A 17,642-nucleotide genomic window follows, 5' to 3' on the forward strand; every position below is an offset into this window, starting at 1 on the left:
TAGTTTATGCATATGTTGCATAGCTTAAAAAAAAAAAAACTTTACTTAAGAGAATTTCTCTTCACTATTAAGCATCTGTAAAAAAAAATACAGTGAAATTAAGAAAAACCACCAAACCTATTATTTTATATATAACCTTCTATCTTTTTTTCCCTTACTATGGCCAGTCATTTTTATAGGGAAAATATTTTGACTCCAGGATTTTCCTGTTTGTTTGGGTTTTGGGTTTGGTTTGTGTTTTTTTTTTTGCCATGCCATATGGTTCCCCAACCAGGGATCAAACCTGTGCCCCCCTGCACTGAAAAGGCAGAGTTTTAACCCCTGGACTGCCAGGGAAGTCCCTGTATAATTATTTTAAATTCTTTCCCACGTATATGATTCAGTAGTTGAGAGAACTGAAGGGAGAAATAGACAGCAACACAATAATATTAATAGTAGTAGACTTTGATACCCTACTTTTGGTTATTGATAGAACAACCAGACAGAAGATCAGTAAGTAAGCAAAGAGCTTAATCAACACTGTATACCAGTTGGACCTAACAGATATGCTGCACCCAGCAAAGAAGAATATACATTCTTCTCAAGGGCACACAGAACACTCTGTAAGATAGAGCATGGGTTAGGCTACAAAACAAGTCCTAACAAATCTAAGATTAAAATCATATACAGTATCTTCTTTGATCACAATGTGATGAAACTAGGAATCAGTAACAGGAAAAAAAAAACAGGAAAATCCACAAACATGTGGAAATTTAATAATACATTCTCAACCGATGAATCAAAAGAAGAGGTCACAGGGAATTTAGAAAATATTTGAAGATGAAAATAAAAATACGGTATACCAAAATTTACAAGATGTAGCAGAAGAGTAGGAGGAGGAAAGTTTACAGCAGTAAATGCTTACATTGAAAAAGAAAGAACTCAAATCAACCACCTAATCTTGTACCTCAAGAAACTAGAAAAACAAACTAAAGCCGAAGTCAGCACACAGAAAGAAATACAGATTAGAAAGGAGATAAATGAAATAGAGACGAGAAAAAGAGTCCAAAAAAAATCACGAGACTAAGAGTTGGTTTTTGAAAGATCAACAAAATTGACAAGCCCTTAGCTAAACTAAGAAAAAAGAGGAAAGATTCAGATAGCTCAAATTAGAAATGAAAGAAGAGACATTATAACAGATGTCACAGAAATTAAAAGGATTATGAGACTGTTAACACCAACAAATTAGATAACCTAGAAGAAGTAGATAAATTCCTGCAAGCATATGACTTACCAAGACTGAATCGTGGAGAAATCTGAACAGACTTGTAACTAGTGAGGAGATTGAAGGAACAATGCAAAACCTCCCAACAAAGAAAAGCCTGGGACCCCTTGACTTCAGTGGAGAATCCTACCAAACGTTTAAAGAATTAACACCAAGCCTTTTCCCAAACTCATTCTTTGAGGATAGTGTTGCTGCTGCTAAGTCACTTCAGTTGTGTCCGACTCTGTGCGACCCCATAGATGGCAGCCCACCAGGCTCCCCCGTCCCTGGGATTCTCCAGGCAAGAACACTGGAGTGGGTTGCCATTTCCTTCCGATCCCCAAAACCACACAAAGACACAAGACAAGACGGAATGAAACAAACAAACTAGAAAACTGCATACCAGTATCCCTGATGGAACAAAAACTTTCAACAAAATTCTAGCAAATTGAATTCACCAGTGCATTAGAATAATCATACACCAGACCAAGTGGAATTCATAGCTGGAATTGTAAGACTGGTTCAGCATACAAAAATAAATCATTGTAATAGAGCACATTAACAAAATGGAGAACAAAACCCACATCTCAATTCAGTATAGAAAAAAATTACAAAAGCATTTAATAAAATTCAACACCCTTTCATGATAAAAATACTCAGCAAACTAGAAATAGAAAGATGCTTCCTCAACATATGAAAAGCCCACAATGAGCATTATACTCAGTGTGGAAAGACTTCTTGAAAGCTGTTCCTCCAAGGTAAAGAACAAGACAAGGATGCCCATTTGCACCACTGCTGTTCAATATAGTACTGGAAGTTCTAGCCAGAACGATTGGGCTGGTGGTAGATTGGAAAGGAACAGTGAAATAACTTCTGTTTTCAGATGACATGATCTTTTATGTAGAAAACTCCCCTTAAGATGCCTCAAACCAACAAAAAACGTGTTAGAACTAACAAAGTTATAGTCAAAATCAACACAAAGTAGCAGTCAAATGTTAGTGGCCTTTTGGGCTTCCGTGGTGGCTCAGTGGAAAGAATCCACCTGCCAGTGTAGGAGACACAGGTTGGATTCCTGATCCAGGAAGATCCTACATGCTGCAGAGCAACTCGGCCTGTGTGCCACAGCTGTCGAGCCCATGCTCTAGCGCCTGGAGCCACAACTACTGAAGCCTGTGTGCCCGAGAGCGAGTGCTCCACAAGAGAAGCAACAGCAATGGAAACCCTGCATGCTGCAGCAAAGAGCAGCCCCCACTCACCCCAGCTAGAGAAAGCCCATGCAGCAGCGAAGATCCAGCACAGCCAAAAATAAATAACTAGAACTTTAAAAAGTTAGTTGTCTTTCTGAAAAGGAACTAGGTGACCAAACTGAAAAGGAAACAAAGAAAGAAAGAAAGTGAAGTCACTCAGTCGTATCCGACTGTTTGTGACCCCATGACTGTAGCCCACCAGGCTCTGCCATCCATGGGATTTTCCAGGCAAGAGTGCTGGAGTGGGTTGCCATTTCCTTCTCCAGGGGATCTTCCCAACCCAGGAATCAAACCTAGGTCTCCCGCATTGTAGGCAAACGCTTTACCGTCTGAGCCTCCCATTTACTATACCATCAAAAAGGGTAAAATATTTAGGAATAAACTCAACCAAGGAGATTGAAAACTGTAAAACATTGCAAAAACTCAGAGAAAATAGAAATAAACGAACATCCTGTAATTATGGACTAGAAAACTTAACATTGTTAAAATGTCCATACTACCAAAGTGATCTACAGATTCATTGTTGTTCCTATCAAATCCCATTGGCATGTTTTACAGAAATTGAGAAAAAAAAATCCTAAAATTTCTGTGGAATCTCAAGGGACTTTGAGTAACCAAAGCAACTTTAATGACAACAGAGTTTGAGCTCTTCCATTCCCTAATTTCAAAACATGCTAGAAAGCAGTAGTAATTAAGATGGTATAGTATTGACATAATGATATTAATAGATAATATAGACCAGTGGCCCCAAAACAAATTCTTATAGCATATATGATCAAATACCTAGGAATGCCAATACTGCATAATAGGAAAAAGTCTCTAAAGAAATGGCATTGGGAAAACTGGATATTCATATGCAGAATAATGAAGTTGAACCCTCAAAATTAACTCACAATGGATTTAAGATCTAAAGTGTAATACCCTTAATGGTTCCATTCCGAAAAGAAACATGGGGGAAAAGCTTCAGTTGAATTTGGCAAGCAACCCAACAGAAAAAAAAAAAAAACCTGATTAAAAATAAGCAAAGGACTTGAATAGACCTTTCTCCAAAGAAGATACATAGATGGCCAACAGCACAGGGAAAGATGTTCAACACTGCTAATCATTAAGGAAATGCATATCAAAAGCACAGATGAGATAATCACTTCATGCCCATCAGGATAGCTCCAATCGAAAAAAACAGAAGATAACAAGTGTCAGTAAGTGTGCCACAGATACTGGAACCCTTGTGCACTCTTGATGGGAATATAAAATGCTGTAGCCATTATGGAAAACAGTATGGAGGTACCTCAAAAAGTTAAAATGAATATGTGATCCATCAATTCATATATCTAAAAGAATTCAAAGTAAGATCTCGAAGAAATAATTTGCATAACCACATTCATCACAACGTTATTCACAGTAGCCAAGAGGTGGAGGCAACCCAAATGACCATCAAGAGGTGAACAAATAAAATATGATATATTATGTATGCAACATGAAAAAAAGGAAATCCTGTCATATGCTACAAGGTGGATAAACCTTGATAATATTACAATAAGCAAAATAAACTAATCACAAAAGCATAAATACCATATGATTCCACTCATGAAGTATCTAAAGTAGTGAAAATCATGGAAACAGAAAATAGAAAGACAGTTACTATGGGCTGGGGGGAGGGTTTCAGTAGTGCTAGATGAAAAAGTTCTAGAGATGTGTCGTACAGTAGTGTGAACATAGTGTTATTGAATTGTACACTTTAAGATGGGTAAGATGGTAGATTTAATGTTAAATTGTTTTGTACAATAAAAGTTATTGACTGGAGGGACCTGGGATGGATTCTTAAGTTAATCAGACATTATAATAGACTATGGTGTAAAGGAATGTGGTATTTTTTAACATTTAGAAAAATGGTTCACAGTCCAGGTTAGTGAAGGGTAAGAAGAGTTTTTTTAAGTTGTATACCTATCATACCCTCTTTCTTCCAAACACCTATTTATCCACCCTCCCCTTTGACATGATTTATTGCCACCCCGTTCCATTATAAAATACCAATTTAGAGAATATAAGAAATTTAGGAATGTGCATAAGCTTCATTTTCCATTTAAATCACTGGAAAGGGTCTTGTTTTTTTGCATTCTCATTTTAAAAGTGTTTACAGTTGTGCTAATATATATGATGTTTATATTTAACATTTAGATGAAGCGTTTATTTGTATAAAAAAGCACTACAATATAAATTGTGATGTTCTTATTTATAGAACTAGTTTTGAATTTCATAGTTCAGGTGATCTTTGTATTATTACAAAATGCTAATCATGTTTTGCTCCTTGTACCTCTTAATTTAATGGGCCAACTTTAAGTTTTTCTTTCCATATCCACTTTTTTATTTTCAGCAACTATAGCAATTCATTTTAAATTGACTTACACTTTCAAAATTCAGATTGTAGGAAAAACAACTCTCTCTATACATAATCCATAATTATAATACTTTTATGGATTTCTATTTGACCTAAGAAACAATGCCTTTACAATTATTCTGGAACAGTAATGCTTATATTTTAGGTAGGTTTTTACTCTAAAAAGTAAAACTTTTTAATGACAACTCATCTATATATCAAATTTATAGAATAATAAAAGAGATTTGTTCTCTTTGAAATATGTAAATATAATGTCTGACTGTGCATTTGAATTGCCCTGTTGTGATATACACAGCTCAAAATAAATGAGTTTCTGTTTGTGTGCTGTTTAGCTAAAGGCAATGAAAATAATTAAAAATGCTTTTGTTCTTTGGGAATTTTTTAGTTCTGATTTATTAAAAATAGAACTGGAAGAATATTTGTGAACCTGCTTTGTGAGGTACTCCCTAGACCTGTAAACTCAAATGCAAATCACTTGGAGTTGATAGAAGAAAAGGAAAAAGAATCTCTTTGAAGATTTATTCATGAAATACTTATGATAATGATGAAAAAGTTGTAAAAGTCCCAATTTCACACTGTTGTTTTCTTTTTACAAGGGAAAAGTACATATATTGTTGATGTTTTTTAGAGTCCTTTTGGTATAAGCTGGTTTGAACTTATATCTAAGTAGGGTATTTCTTTTTCTCTTGCAGTATTCTCAATTACTATTATGTTATAATAAGATTAGTGGCTTTAGAAAACTTATTTGGGAGTTGTTTTCAAAGTGTTTATTTGCAAATGATGCAAATATCCATCCCATCCCATATAGGGAAAAGGGGTTTATAATTACAAGATGAAAATGTTCAAAGCTCAGCTTCCTCTCTGAAGTTAGAGAATTCAGTGTCCACTCTTAGATAAGTATTTAGAATTTAGTGATTGTTTTTAAAAGTCAGGAATATGAGAGTTATCGCGTAACAATTACTCTGTAATTCTTTGAAACGACATTTGTGTGACAGCTAATAAATTGCATTTCAAATTGAACTTCTTTCTTGTACCTGTTTATACATGTCCTTCCTGTGCCATTCATGTAGCAGTGTTCCTTAAAAATTCTGTAGGTAAACTTGTCAGTGTGGCTGATCATAAGGGCTTGAGAGTTGCTCTCCCAATGAAAAGATGAACTGACAGCTGGGAATTTAGGGCTAAAGGTATGTGAGATGATGGTCTTTGGAGAATAATTGCTTTTCAGAGTATAAGTTCTACAGCTTTTGCTTGGATTCTGAAACAGTCTTTGTATCTTATCTTCTTATCCACTGTCTTCATAAACTGTCAGAAGTAGCCTACTAGTTATGCAGTTACCTGAACCACGTCTGTGATCGCTGTATTCATCTAGGATCTCTCTACTTAGTTTTAAGGCAGTGGTAAATATACCTACTCAGTAGAAATTTGCACCTCCCAGATAAGTTAAGGCCTGAACTTTAGACATAAAAATTTAATTTAGCACCACCAACTAGATTGTTTTAGGAAAATATTTCTAGATTAATGTGGTATGTCTTGGCATAGGTGTTTTTTTTGTTATGAGAGCTAGTTCTGTTTATGTGTATGCCTTTTCATCAGGTACTGAGGTAAATCAAATCATAAAAATTAAATAGAAGTGTAGAAGGGAAGTAACGGAATTGTTTAATACTGTGTGAGCATAGAAGAGAAGACTGACTAGGCTGAGGTTTGAGTGGGTCTCCTACTAGCTCATAAAGTGATTTCAAGTAAATGTGTTTCTGTACTTTAATTAATAATGGGGGGCATATATTGAGTGCTTACTATGTGTTAGACCCTGTACAATGAATATAATTTAGACCCTCAGTCTTATGGCATAGATGCTATTTTTATCCCCATTTTACAAAACTAAGGCTCAGAGAGACTAAATAACATCCAAAATTCACAGCCTAAGTGAATGGTGCCTCCTAGAAACTATCCAGCATGCACAGCTGAAGCCTGATCAGTACACAGGACCATCTTCCTGCTGTATATGTAGCAGGTACATTTCCTAGTGCTGAAGATACAGAGATGAGCCAGATGTGTTTCTTGGAGGAGAAACACATAAATAAATAGCGTGATCATATGCAGGGTGGAGTTGGGAGCACAGAGGAGGAAACTGTCAGTTTTCTCTGTATCCTTCTCTGTATCCTGTTCATACTTCTGATACTATACACTGGCATTTCTCCTTTCTCAAGATGATGGCACATTCTGGGTCCTTGTTTGTTCTTCATCACTAAATCCTGTTGAAGTAAGGGGGAAATCATGTTCTATCAAAGATAGAAAGAGAGGCCCAGCAAGGGTTAAGTGCCTTTCCTAGAGGCACAGTAAGTCACTGGTGCCAGAACAATAATTTAGGACCCCAAATGACAGTTTCCTTGGTAGACTAGGAAATTGCACGTTTCCCTGAAATTCAAAGCCAAGAATCTTTTTTTTTTTCCTATTTAACTTTTATACTTTTCAAACCTTCATATTTTTCAAGCTCACATGTGTGAAAATCTTTTCCTAATATTTAGTGAAAAAAAATACGGTAATTGAAAGTAGGTGACTTCTATACTATATGGGCACTATGACCTCTGGGGACCCTGCAGTGGTTATCTGGCTGAACTGTATGAAGTGTCCTCCATGCAAGGAGGTGGTGATATGGTAGCTCCCTGGGCAGGTCTTGGGACAGCTTTTCTGCTTTGGGCCAAAGCTAGCAGTTCAGACCAAATGAAGCAGATCTCATTGTTCATAGGACAAACTCGACCTGTGTCAGCAGAAGCACTGTTTGCAGGGCAAGAAGAGCAAGTCTCATAACATAACAGAGATGCAAGAGGTCCAGAGGTGTTTGCTGAATTGCCTGTGATGGTACCCAGTGAGGGAAGAGAGTGTGAACAACTGGCTTTGCTCAGAGCTGCCATTTGGCAGTTATGCCAAACACGGGAGTGCTTATTCTGTTTTGACCTGTGAATTACTCTCATTCAGAGATCAGGTTGATTGTATCTTGAGCATTTAGTAAGGCATTCATTTTTCCTTTCCCAGTACCTGGTAAAGTGGTTCTTTTCTGGATTCGGGACTACCCTAAGAATTTGGTAAAAGCATTCTCTGGAAAGGAGAAGGCAATGGCACCCCACTCCAGTACTCTTGCCTGGAAAATCCCATGGATGGAGGAGCCTGGTAGGCTGCAGTCCATGAGGTCGCTAAGAGTTGGACACGACTGAGTGACTTCACTGTCACTTTTCACTTTGATGCGTTGGAGAAGGAAATGGCAACCCACTCCAATGCTCTTGCCTGGAGAATCCCAGGGACAGTGGAGCCTGATGGGCTGCCGTCTGTGGGGTCGCACAGAGTCGGACACGACTGAAGCAACTTAGCATTCTCTGGAAAAATGCACACACTTGTAAGATTTTTGTGTGTAATTTCAAGGGATTCATGGTCCTTTCCCGTAAAAGTGGATCTGTAAGCTGTGAATTGAGGGTAAATAACCTCTGCTGTAGATTTTCCATAGTCTCTGTATTTTAATATCCAAAGAAATAATAGTAATTTTCAACCTGTAGGTGTTTCACAGGAAGTGTGTTGAAAGTAGACACAATATGCTTTAAATCAGAATACATGCACATTGTGTTTCAGGAAAGACTTTCAACAACGGTTGTCTAATATTTAACTTTTGTCTCCCTCTGTTAAAGCTTGGGAAAATGCGGCTGACAATTCCATGTCGGGCCCTTACATGTTCTCATCTGCAGTGTTTTGATGCAACTCTTTATATTCAGATGAATGAGAAAAAACCAACTTGGGTTTGTCCTGTCTGTGATAAGAAGGCCCCATATGAACACCTTATTATTGATGGGTATGTCACTTTAAAGTTTTTCCTTGTACTTCATAGTAACCATCTATTAAAGTTTTGTTACCTATCAGGTTTGGGATTAAAATTCTATAGATAGTGGTTTCTGAGTTATATATGTGTAGGATATTCATGACTGTAGAAATTATATTTTTTCTAAGAAATTAATATTGTGACTATTTTCCCTTTTTAACTATGTCTTCTTCTTTTAAAGATACATGCCTCACTGTCAGTGCCTCCTGACATTTACCATTTTAAAGGACCGGTGGTTCTGAGCAGGGTATAGCTTACATCTTTTCCTAACATGAATCCATCTGTCCCTAGACGTGCAGACCTTTCTAGGGGAAGAATGAAAGAATTGTGAAACTCTGGTTCACCTCAGCTGACCAGAAGTTGGGCTGTTTTTGAAGATTTTCTGGTGCTTCATTTGCTATATGGGTCTACTCCCTGCTGTGTGGGCTCCTAAAAGTGATCAACACACTGAATAGCAGCTGTCTTTATTTCTGTTTCCCCTAAAATACTTGTCTTTGTCTTTCTTCTCCATCTACAGCATCACAACAGTTATTTCTTTTTTTCCTGACATTCCAGTGTTTTATCTGTCCTTCCACACATCTTCAAATGTCTTTTTAAATTTTCTCCTATTCTCTAGCCTCCATTTTTTTCCCTTTTTCCCTCTGAACAAAAATAAATTGTGAAAAGAAAAAAATATATTCTTGACATTTCCTGTGCGCTCTAGCAAAATGCTTAATGTATCTTATCTATAGTATTTGAGGAAACAAAGGAGCCAGAAGGTATAACATAAGGAATGGAATACATTTAGCAATACAGGTGTAACCCAGAGCTTGAAAGATGCCAAACCCATCATATGAGGGAGAGTAAATGTGTAACTTAAATGTTTTATGTTTAATTTTTCAGAGATGTCAGTGATCACTAATAAATTGAATAATATTTTACCAACTCTATATATTACATAACTTTAGATGCTCCCATCAATTGGGATTTTTCTTTCTTATTATAATATCCACACATACACACTCCTAAAGAAAAATTGGAAAGCGCAGGAAAATAAAAAGATGTATTATTTTCTGATTTTTATTTTCCCATAATTGTGATTATATAATATCAGTATTTTTTTATCCTTTGGTTTCGTTTAACATAACCTAAGAATTTGATCATTCATGTTACACATTTTGGCAAATCTCGTTTTTTAGTATCTGCATGGTATTTATCAAGGAGTTCTATCTTTCAGTACATATTTTTACATGTATTTCTACAGTTATCGAATAAGATGTGCTTATTGTAGGCAATTTGGATTATGATGAAAAGTTTAAAGAAAAAGAATAAATATCTTCCATGTTACCTCTCAGAGATAACCACTATTTATATACCACTCACACACAGAATTTTGTCTTTGAAATACAGAGTTTTCTTTCTTTGTCCTCTTCCCACTTGCTGTGAACATACACCCCCCCATGTTACTTTTTTTTAAATCTCTGGAAACCTCATTTTTCAGTTATGTAATATTTTCTTGCATAAACCTACCATAATAATAAGTAACTATTTTCCTATTTAGCCCTAGATTTTAAGAACAAATAATACCTTGTACTTTCTTATTTATATACTTGTACAAAAAATAGGTCTGAATGTTTTTGAACAGTAATTCTAATAGGTCTTAATTTAGAATGTGATATTCAAAGGACAAATTGTTTTTTATAGCTTGTTTATGGAAATCCTAAAGTACTGTACAGATTGTGATGAAATACAGTTTAAGGAGGACGGCTCTTGGGCACCTATGAGATCAAAAAAGGAAGTACAGGAAGTTTCTGCCTCTTACAATGGAGTTGATGGTGAGTGTTAGTTTTCCAAAAGGATGGTACAGTCTCCTTGCTCTTTTAAAGCCTGGTTTTCAATATTAAAACTCAACTTTTTTAAAGAATATTCAGTAATTTATGGATAGCACAGTAACTCTTATTAAATTATTGATTAAATGTTCAGAAGTAGTGAAGCTCTTTTTAAATTCACCTTTTGCAAGGTTTTATATTTTTGTGTATGAGGTTTCAGAGTAACATAACTTAATAAGCTTTTTTTTTGTAAAGTCATGCTTTTGAAATGGTATCCTTTTAAATTTTTAACAGACTTGATATAGGTTAGTGAATGTTCTTTTTTCATTTGCATTTTTCTCTAGCTTCTAGTATATTTTTGCTGTAAGGAAGCGAAAGTGTTCCCATAACATTTCTCTGTGTATCAGGTAATGTACAGGTAAATGTGTAATATGTGAATTTGCTCTCAGACTGTTTTTATTGTGAGGCGGATGTAACATTTTGATTCTTCTAACTCAGAATTGTTTAAAAAAAAATCCTTGACAATCTATACTAGTAGTCTTGAGCTTAGAGGAACAGAGCCACTATTGCTTTTTTCTTCTTAGGCCCCAGCAATATAACTGGTAAAGTCTAAACTATAACTGATAGACTAATCCATAGGCTGAGGAAAAATAAGAGATATCACAGGCCTTTTTTTTGCCTTGTGTTTCAATTATTCCCTCCTAGGATGCTTAAGCTCCACATTAGAGCACCAAGTGGCTTCTCATCACCAGTCCTCAAATAAAAGTAAGAAAGTAGAGGTGATTGATCTAACTATAGACAGTTCATCAGATGAAGAAGAGGAAGAGCCATCTGCCAAGAGAACCTGTCCTTCCCTATCTCCAACATCGCCACTAAATAATAAAGGGTAAGTGCTGAGATCTTTTTATAAAAAAAGTCATTGTGACAGTTAATTTTGAAAATAGGATTAAAAGATCTGCCAAATAAAATGGTTATGCATGATTGTAAACAGTACAGAGAATGAGTTGGATTGTTCTCAGTGTATTTATTTCTTCAGTTCAGTTCAATTGCTAAGTCATGTCCGACTCTTTGTGACCCCATGAACTGCAGCACGCCAGGCCTCCCTGTCCATCACCAACTCCCGGAGTCCACTCAAACCCATGTCCATTGAGTCAGTGATGCCATCTAACCATCTCATCCTCTGTCATCCCCTTCTCCTGCCCTGAATCTTTCCCAGCATCGGGGTCTTTTCCAATGAGTCAGCTCTTTGCATCAGGTGGCCAAAATATTGGAGTTTTAGCCTCAACATCAGTCCTACCAATGAAGACCCAGGACTGATCTCCTTTAGGATGGACTGGTTGGATCTCTTTGCAGTCCAGGGGACTCTCAAGTTCTCCAACACCACCGTTCAAAAGCATCAATTCTTCCGCGCTCAGCTTTCTTTATAGTTCAACTCTCACATCCATACGTGACCACTGGAAAAACCATAGCCTTGACTAGATGGACTTTTGTTGACAAAGTAATGTCTCTGTTTTTTAATATGCTGTCTAGGTTGGTCATAACTTTCCTTCCAAGGAGTAAGTGTCTTTTAATTTCATGGCTGCAATCACCATCTGCAGTGATTTTGGAGCCCAAAAAAATAGCCACTGTTTCCACTGTTTGCCCATCTATTTCCCATGAAGTGATGGGACCAGATGCCATGATCTTAGTTTTCTGAATGTTGAGCTTTAAGCCAACTTTTTCACTCTCCTCTTCCACTTTCATCAAGAGGCTCTTTAGTTTTTCTTCACTTTCTGCCATAAGGGTGGTGTCATCTGCATATCTGAGGTTATTGATATTTCTCCCGGCAATCTTAATTGCAGCTTGTGCTTCCTCCAGCCCAGCGTTTCTTATGATGTACTCTGCATATAAGCTAAATAAGTAGAGCAACAATATACAGCCTTGACGTACTCCTTTTCCTATTTGGAACCAGTCTGTTGTTCCATGTCCAGTTCTAACTGTTGCTTCCTGACCTGCATATAGGTTTCTCAAGAGGCAGGTCAGGTGGTCTGGTATTCCCATCTCTCTCAGAATTTCCCACAGTTTATTGTGATCCACACAGTCAAAGGCTTTGGCATAGTCAATAAAGCAGAAACAGATGTTTTTCTGGAACTCTTGCTTTTCTTAAGGGGCTGGAATAATGCATTAAAGGGGTCACTTGGATATGATATTCATCATACCAAAAGATGGTTCTAGTACAGTGTTTCTCAAACTTGAATATGCATCGGAATCACCTGAAGGGCTTATTAAAACACACTGTTCTCCTGTACCTCCATGTCTGATTCAGGAATAGGAACAGAAAATGTTTGGGATTGATCTTGGGTCTCCTACATTGCAGGCAGATTTTTTTTTTTACCGTCTGAGCCCTAATGAGTTCTCAGGCGATCCTAATGCTGGTCATACGATTTTAAATATTTATTCAAACTAGAAAGTGTATGCTGTGAAATTAACCCTAAGTTGAGTGTGTTAAGCAAAAAGCAGAGAAATACCAGGTAAATGCTTTAAACCTGCCTCAGGATGTGCAAGACTGGCAATGAAAGTGGTCCAAGACTTACGCTGCAGTACACAGTGCTTTCTATTTTGCAGGCTCATTTCCCATACTTCCCATTAGTCTCACGTCAATAATAATGTCCCTTGGTTATGCCTCAGTTCACTTCATGAAACGTTATCTGCGTTATGTAAAACACCCTGTGCTAAACATAAATGGTAATACAGTGAGTTAGTACAGTCCCACCCTTAAAGAGTTTAACATTTTGAAGAGGATGGTAAAATAAGTAGCGGACTCTATAGCCATACTCTTAAACAGACTGTTGGTCTCTTGAGACACTTCGGAGAATCTCAGCAAAGGACGTCTTGTGTTGCTGAGGCACAGTTGTAGCACACAAAAGGTAAATCTAGAAATAGATGTGACCCCTTTTAGGTATATATCAGGAGAGTTATGTGGCCTGATGTAATTGAATAGGAGCTATTTAGAAAATATTCCAACACACTAGTGCCTGAAGGAAGAATTTAAGTGAGAGGAGAAAAGTCTGCAGAAAGCGTTGATACAGATTTCAAGGTTTAAGAGGGAAAGTTAACACCAGACCAAGAACAGGTACTTTGATGCTTGCAGTCAGATTATTTTCAGGCTTGATATTGTTTCATGAAATGAAAAGATCTTCTATTTGAGTATATTTGTAGTTACAGGAAAGTTGAAATTTCAACATTAAAAGAGTACAGTTGTGATAAATGTAGCTCCTCTCTTGTTAAAGGACTTTGGCTATTTCAGGAATCTTTATAATACAGCTAAACATGTTACACAGGTTGATGTTTCACTCTAGAGTAGCTTATCTCGTCATACTGGTGGGAATAAAGATATTAAAAGCAGTATCATTATTCTAAATGAAATGGGTATTTAAACACTAATTCTACTTTATATTCTACTTTGTAAACATTCACCATTGATGCAGCCTACCTTGACAGCTGTTAGCCAACAAGCCTGACCTTGTTATTACACCAGCTTCTTTTTAAAATCTGGGAGTGTTGTGGGGAGTCAGATTATCGAAAGCAGCATAGTTAGAACAAATATCGAATTTTTATTCTAAGATTTTATTTTAGATTTTATATTTAATATATATACTTACGGGGCTTCCCTGGTGGCTCAGATGCCTGCAGTGCAGGAGACCAGGGTTCAATCCCTCGATCAGGAAGATCCCCTGGAGAAGGGAATGGCAGCTTACTCCAGTATTCTTGCCTGGAGAATTCCATGGACACAGGAGCCTAGTGGGCTAATTTATACTCAAATACATATTTTTAAAAGGTGTGACTATATTATATTTAACATGTGCTTAGTTGCTCAGTCATACCCGACTCTTTGAGACTGCATGGACCATAGCCCTCCAGTATGACCAAAAACACGTTATTATTTTATTACTTTAAATGCCATTTTAGCACTATTAAAATTTATTTCATAAATCTGGATGTATAAATATTTCATGAATTAAGTGCATCATTATATATACATAAGTTCTACTCTTAAGGATATTGATAGTAGTCATATATAGGTAAACATTTTTCCTTAAAGGAAATGTTTTTTGAGTGTTTAGAAATCTAATATTTCTTCTTTGAATATTTGCTGTGCTGTTTCTCCAAAAATAGCTTGTTTATTATGTTTGGGAAATTACATTAGATGCATTAACTACTTCTTGAGCTTCCCAGTGACTAATTGAACCCAGATAGAGTATTTGCAAATGCCAAACCTTTCTCTATTTTCAGATTTAAAAACAAGCTACCTGAAAGCTTATGATTTTTTTTTTAGTAGGATAACACCATATTCAATACCAGTGCCCATTTTTCAGTAATGACTAGCCTATAAATAGAAACCTAAACCCAGCATATTGGGTATGTTATTGTGCAGTGTGAAGGTGGAAATCATTTTAGAATACAGTCACAAAATTGGAAGAAAAAGAGCCAGCCAGGAAGTAGAAAGAGGCAAACATTAGTAAATGTAAAATATTTTGCCGTCTTCAGCCACTGAGTGTTTAGTATTCCTCCAGAAATTTCCTTTGCTCTTTGGTATACCAAGATGTTTTTCAAAGACTAGCGTTTCAACTGCTTTTGTCTCTCTTGTAATCCTTTATAATCCCTGGAGTATTGTCAGAGGAAATAGCTAATGGAAAATGGTACTTTCTGTAGATGTAAGAAGTTTAATTAAGTTTCCATTAGACAAAACAATTTTATGAGATGGATGAGAGTGTATTTTATACTTCATATCCCATTCATAAAAACAAGGTAGCGCATCATAACTAGAATGCTGTTCCTGGAAATCCAGCCTTGCTTGGCATCGTTAGAGATACTCTCTACCATTGAAATTGCATCTCCATACCCCCAGCACTTTACATGAACTTTTAAATGCAAAAGACAGCCTCTGTCTGTCTCTCTGTTTTCTATAACATATCTGATGGCCTCTTATATGTTTGGGATAGCATATGGCCCTTATGATTTCACACAGGACTATGAGAATCCTTTTTCTTTTCAAAATCATTTTAATTCTCCCTTTTCTTTTTCCTTTATTACATCCCCCTTTTTGCTTTTCATTAATTTTTGGTAAAAAAGTACTTAACTACTCAGCTACTTAAACATTTCCCTCTATTCTCCCCTAATCCCTCTTTGTTCTTTTTTCTTTTTCCATTTCTACTGTCCTCCCTTTAAAAACGCTCCATCACCTGTTCATTTTGGAGGATCTCTACTGCTTGTCTTGCTGCCTTCGTTCATTCAGCAGACCTTTTATGCAAACAGCATTCCTCATGACTGTGCTGGGCATTAGGTATTCCAAGATAAACAGTACCTAGTTTTTATTCTCATAAATCTTACAAGTCTGAGGGCCAGCTGTTAACTCTTCACTGCTCAGATTGCTTCATTCCCCTAGTCTTGTTAGATGTGTTTTCTTTGCAAGGATTTACCTATTCTTTTACTTGCCAACACCCTAGTACTTACTTTTTAAAGGTTTTAGAATTTTGTCTGCTATACTTTTCACTTAGATTTCATTGAAGTGGCTCAACTATGCCTTCGGCCTGCATTCTAAGAGTGTAGATGGTGTTCCGAAGACAACATGTGATTTATGAATGTTGGATACCATTGCATCCATCTCTTTTCCTTATAGCCTCTGAAAGCTGCTATTAAGTATACAAATTATTTCCTAATAATCATGGTAGTCTAAATTATATATTGTTTTGCTTTTGTTTTTATTTTCAGCACAAAAACTGGGACTCATTGTGAGATTCTGCCCTTTTATTAAACTTAAGTTCAGCTGACTCATGAAAATTTTGCAAACCTTTTTTTCTTCTAGCATACTGAGTCTTCCACATCAAGCATCTCCAGTGTCCCGTACCCCAAGCCTCCCTGCTGTAGACACAAGCTATATTAACACATCCCTCATCCAAGACTACAGACATCCTTTCCACATGACACCCATGCCTTATGACTTACAGGGTGAGTTACCCATTCTGTGTTGCCATATAGCATTATAAATGCCTTTGATCTATACAGTCTTCTTCTGGGTAAGTTTAAGAAAGATTGAAAGATCAGGGATAGAGGAGGTTGGAATCTAGGAAGGTGGGAGAAATATATACTTCGGACGTAAATAAATACTGACTCCGTTTCCTATTAGTACCTTCATCAATAGCCAGTGTTTCACTACCAGTGGTAAAAATAAAGAAATGATCTCTGGGTTTTTTGTACTTCAAAGTAGTCGGCAATTGGCTTTTGAATGGTTTCCAGGATGTTGCTTATGTTGCTTTGAATTTTTATATTAATGAAAATTATTTTTGTTCCCCGAATCTGGTTATAAGGCAGCACACATTGTGGGTAGCTATGATGTATTATCTTTTAGACAATGCAGAATTGAAACATTGGAAAGTTTTAATTTTTGTTCTGGTGAACCCGGTTTCTTCTTTTTGAAAGTAATTTGAAATGTCATTATAATCATTTCTACAATGTATTTTGAGTTCATAATAGTCATTTATATTATCAAAAAGAATTACTGTTGTCATGTATCTTTGCAATTTAATAATTTTGTATATTAGCCATATAATCTAAGAACATTTTTTAAATTACAGAAAGCCATATTTTCTCATTGTAGAAAATATAATACAAAAACACAGAGTGGAAGTTTCTCTCCATCCCTTCTCTACAGTAAAATTCAGGGTCACTGGCAAGGATTCTTGGGAGCTGAGATATTTGAGTGAATTCTTAGTGAATATTGTGAAAACCGTGTTTCAGCTCTGTCCAATAGAACTTTCTGCAACTAGGGGAATGTAATCTGGCCAGTACAGTAGCTACTGAGCTACATGTGGTTACTGAGCATATAAATGTGGCTAGTGTGACTAAAGAACTGAGTTTTTCATTTTATTTAATCTTAGTAAATTAAATAGCCACATTAGGTGGTTAGTAGCTACTCTATTAGTCAGTGTAACCCTGTTTCTCACTGCCCATTGCCAAACTCACTGTCAAGAACCAATGTTCTATACATTTTTAGATCCTTATGGTATAATCTGTTCTAGTGTAGTTAGTGGTAGTGGTGGTA

At 36.4% G+C, this 17,642-nt stretch overlaps 1 protein-coding gene across 2 annotated transcripts in view; it reads left to right on the plus strand.

Moving 5' to 3' along the window:
* Positions 1 to 17,642, plus strand: part of PIAS1 (protein inhibitor of activated STAT 1) — a 128,723-nt gene that overhangs the window by 105,532 nt on the left and 5,549 nt on the right. For both annotated transcript variants that reach the window (XM_069595478.1, XM_069595479.1), the window contains exons 9-12: positions 8,566 to 8,726; positions 10,437 to 10,567; positions 11,267 to 11,447; positions 16,407 to 16,549. In XM_069595478.1, coding sequence (XP_069451579.1) covers positions 8,566 to 8,726; positions 10,437 to 10,567; positions 11,267 to 11,447; positions 16,407 to 16,549 — 616 coding nt within the window. The remainder of the gene's footprint in view (positions 1 to 8,565; positions 8,727 to 10,436; positions 10,568 to 11,266; positions 11,448 to 16,406; positions 16,550 to 17,642) is intronic.

The sequence above is a fragment of the Ovis canadensis genome, chromosome 7, assembly GCF_042477335.2.
Source record: "Ovis canadensis isolate MfBH-ARS-UI-01 breed Bighorn chromosome 7, ARS-UI_OviCan_v2, whole genome shotgun sequence".
NCBI classification, from domain to species: Eukaryota; Metazoa; Chordata; class Mammalia; order Artiodactyla; family Bovidae; genus Ovis; species Ovis canadensis.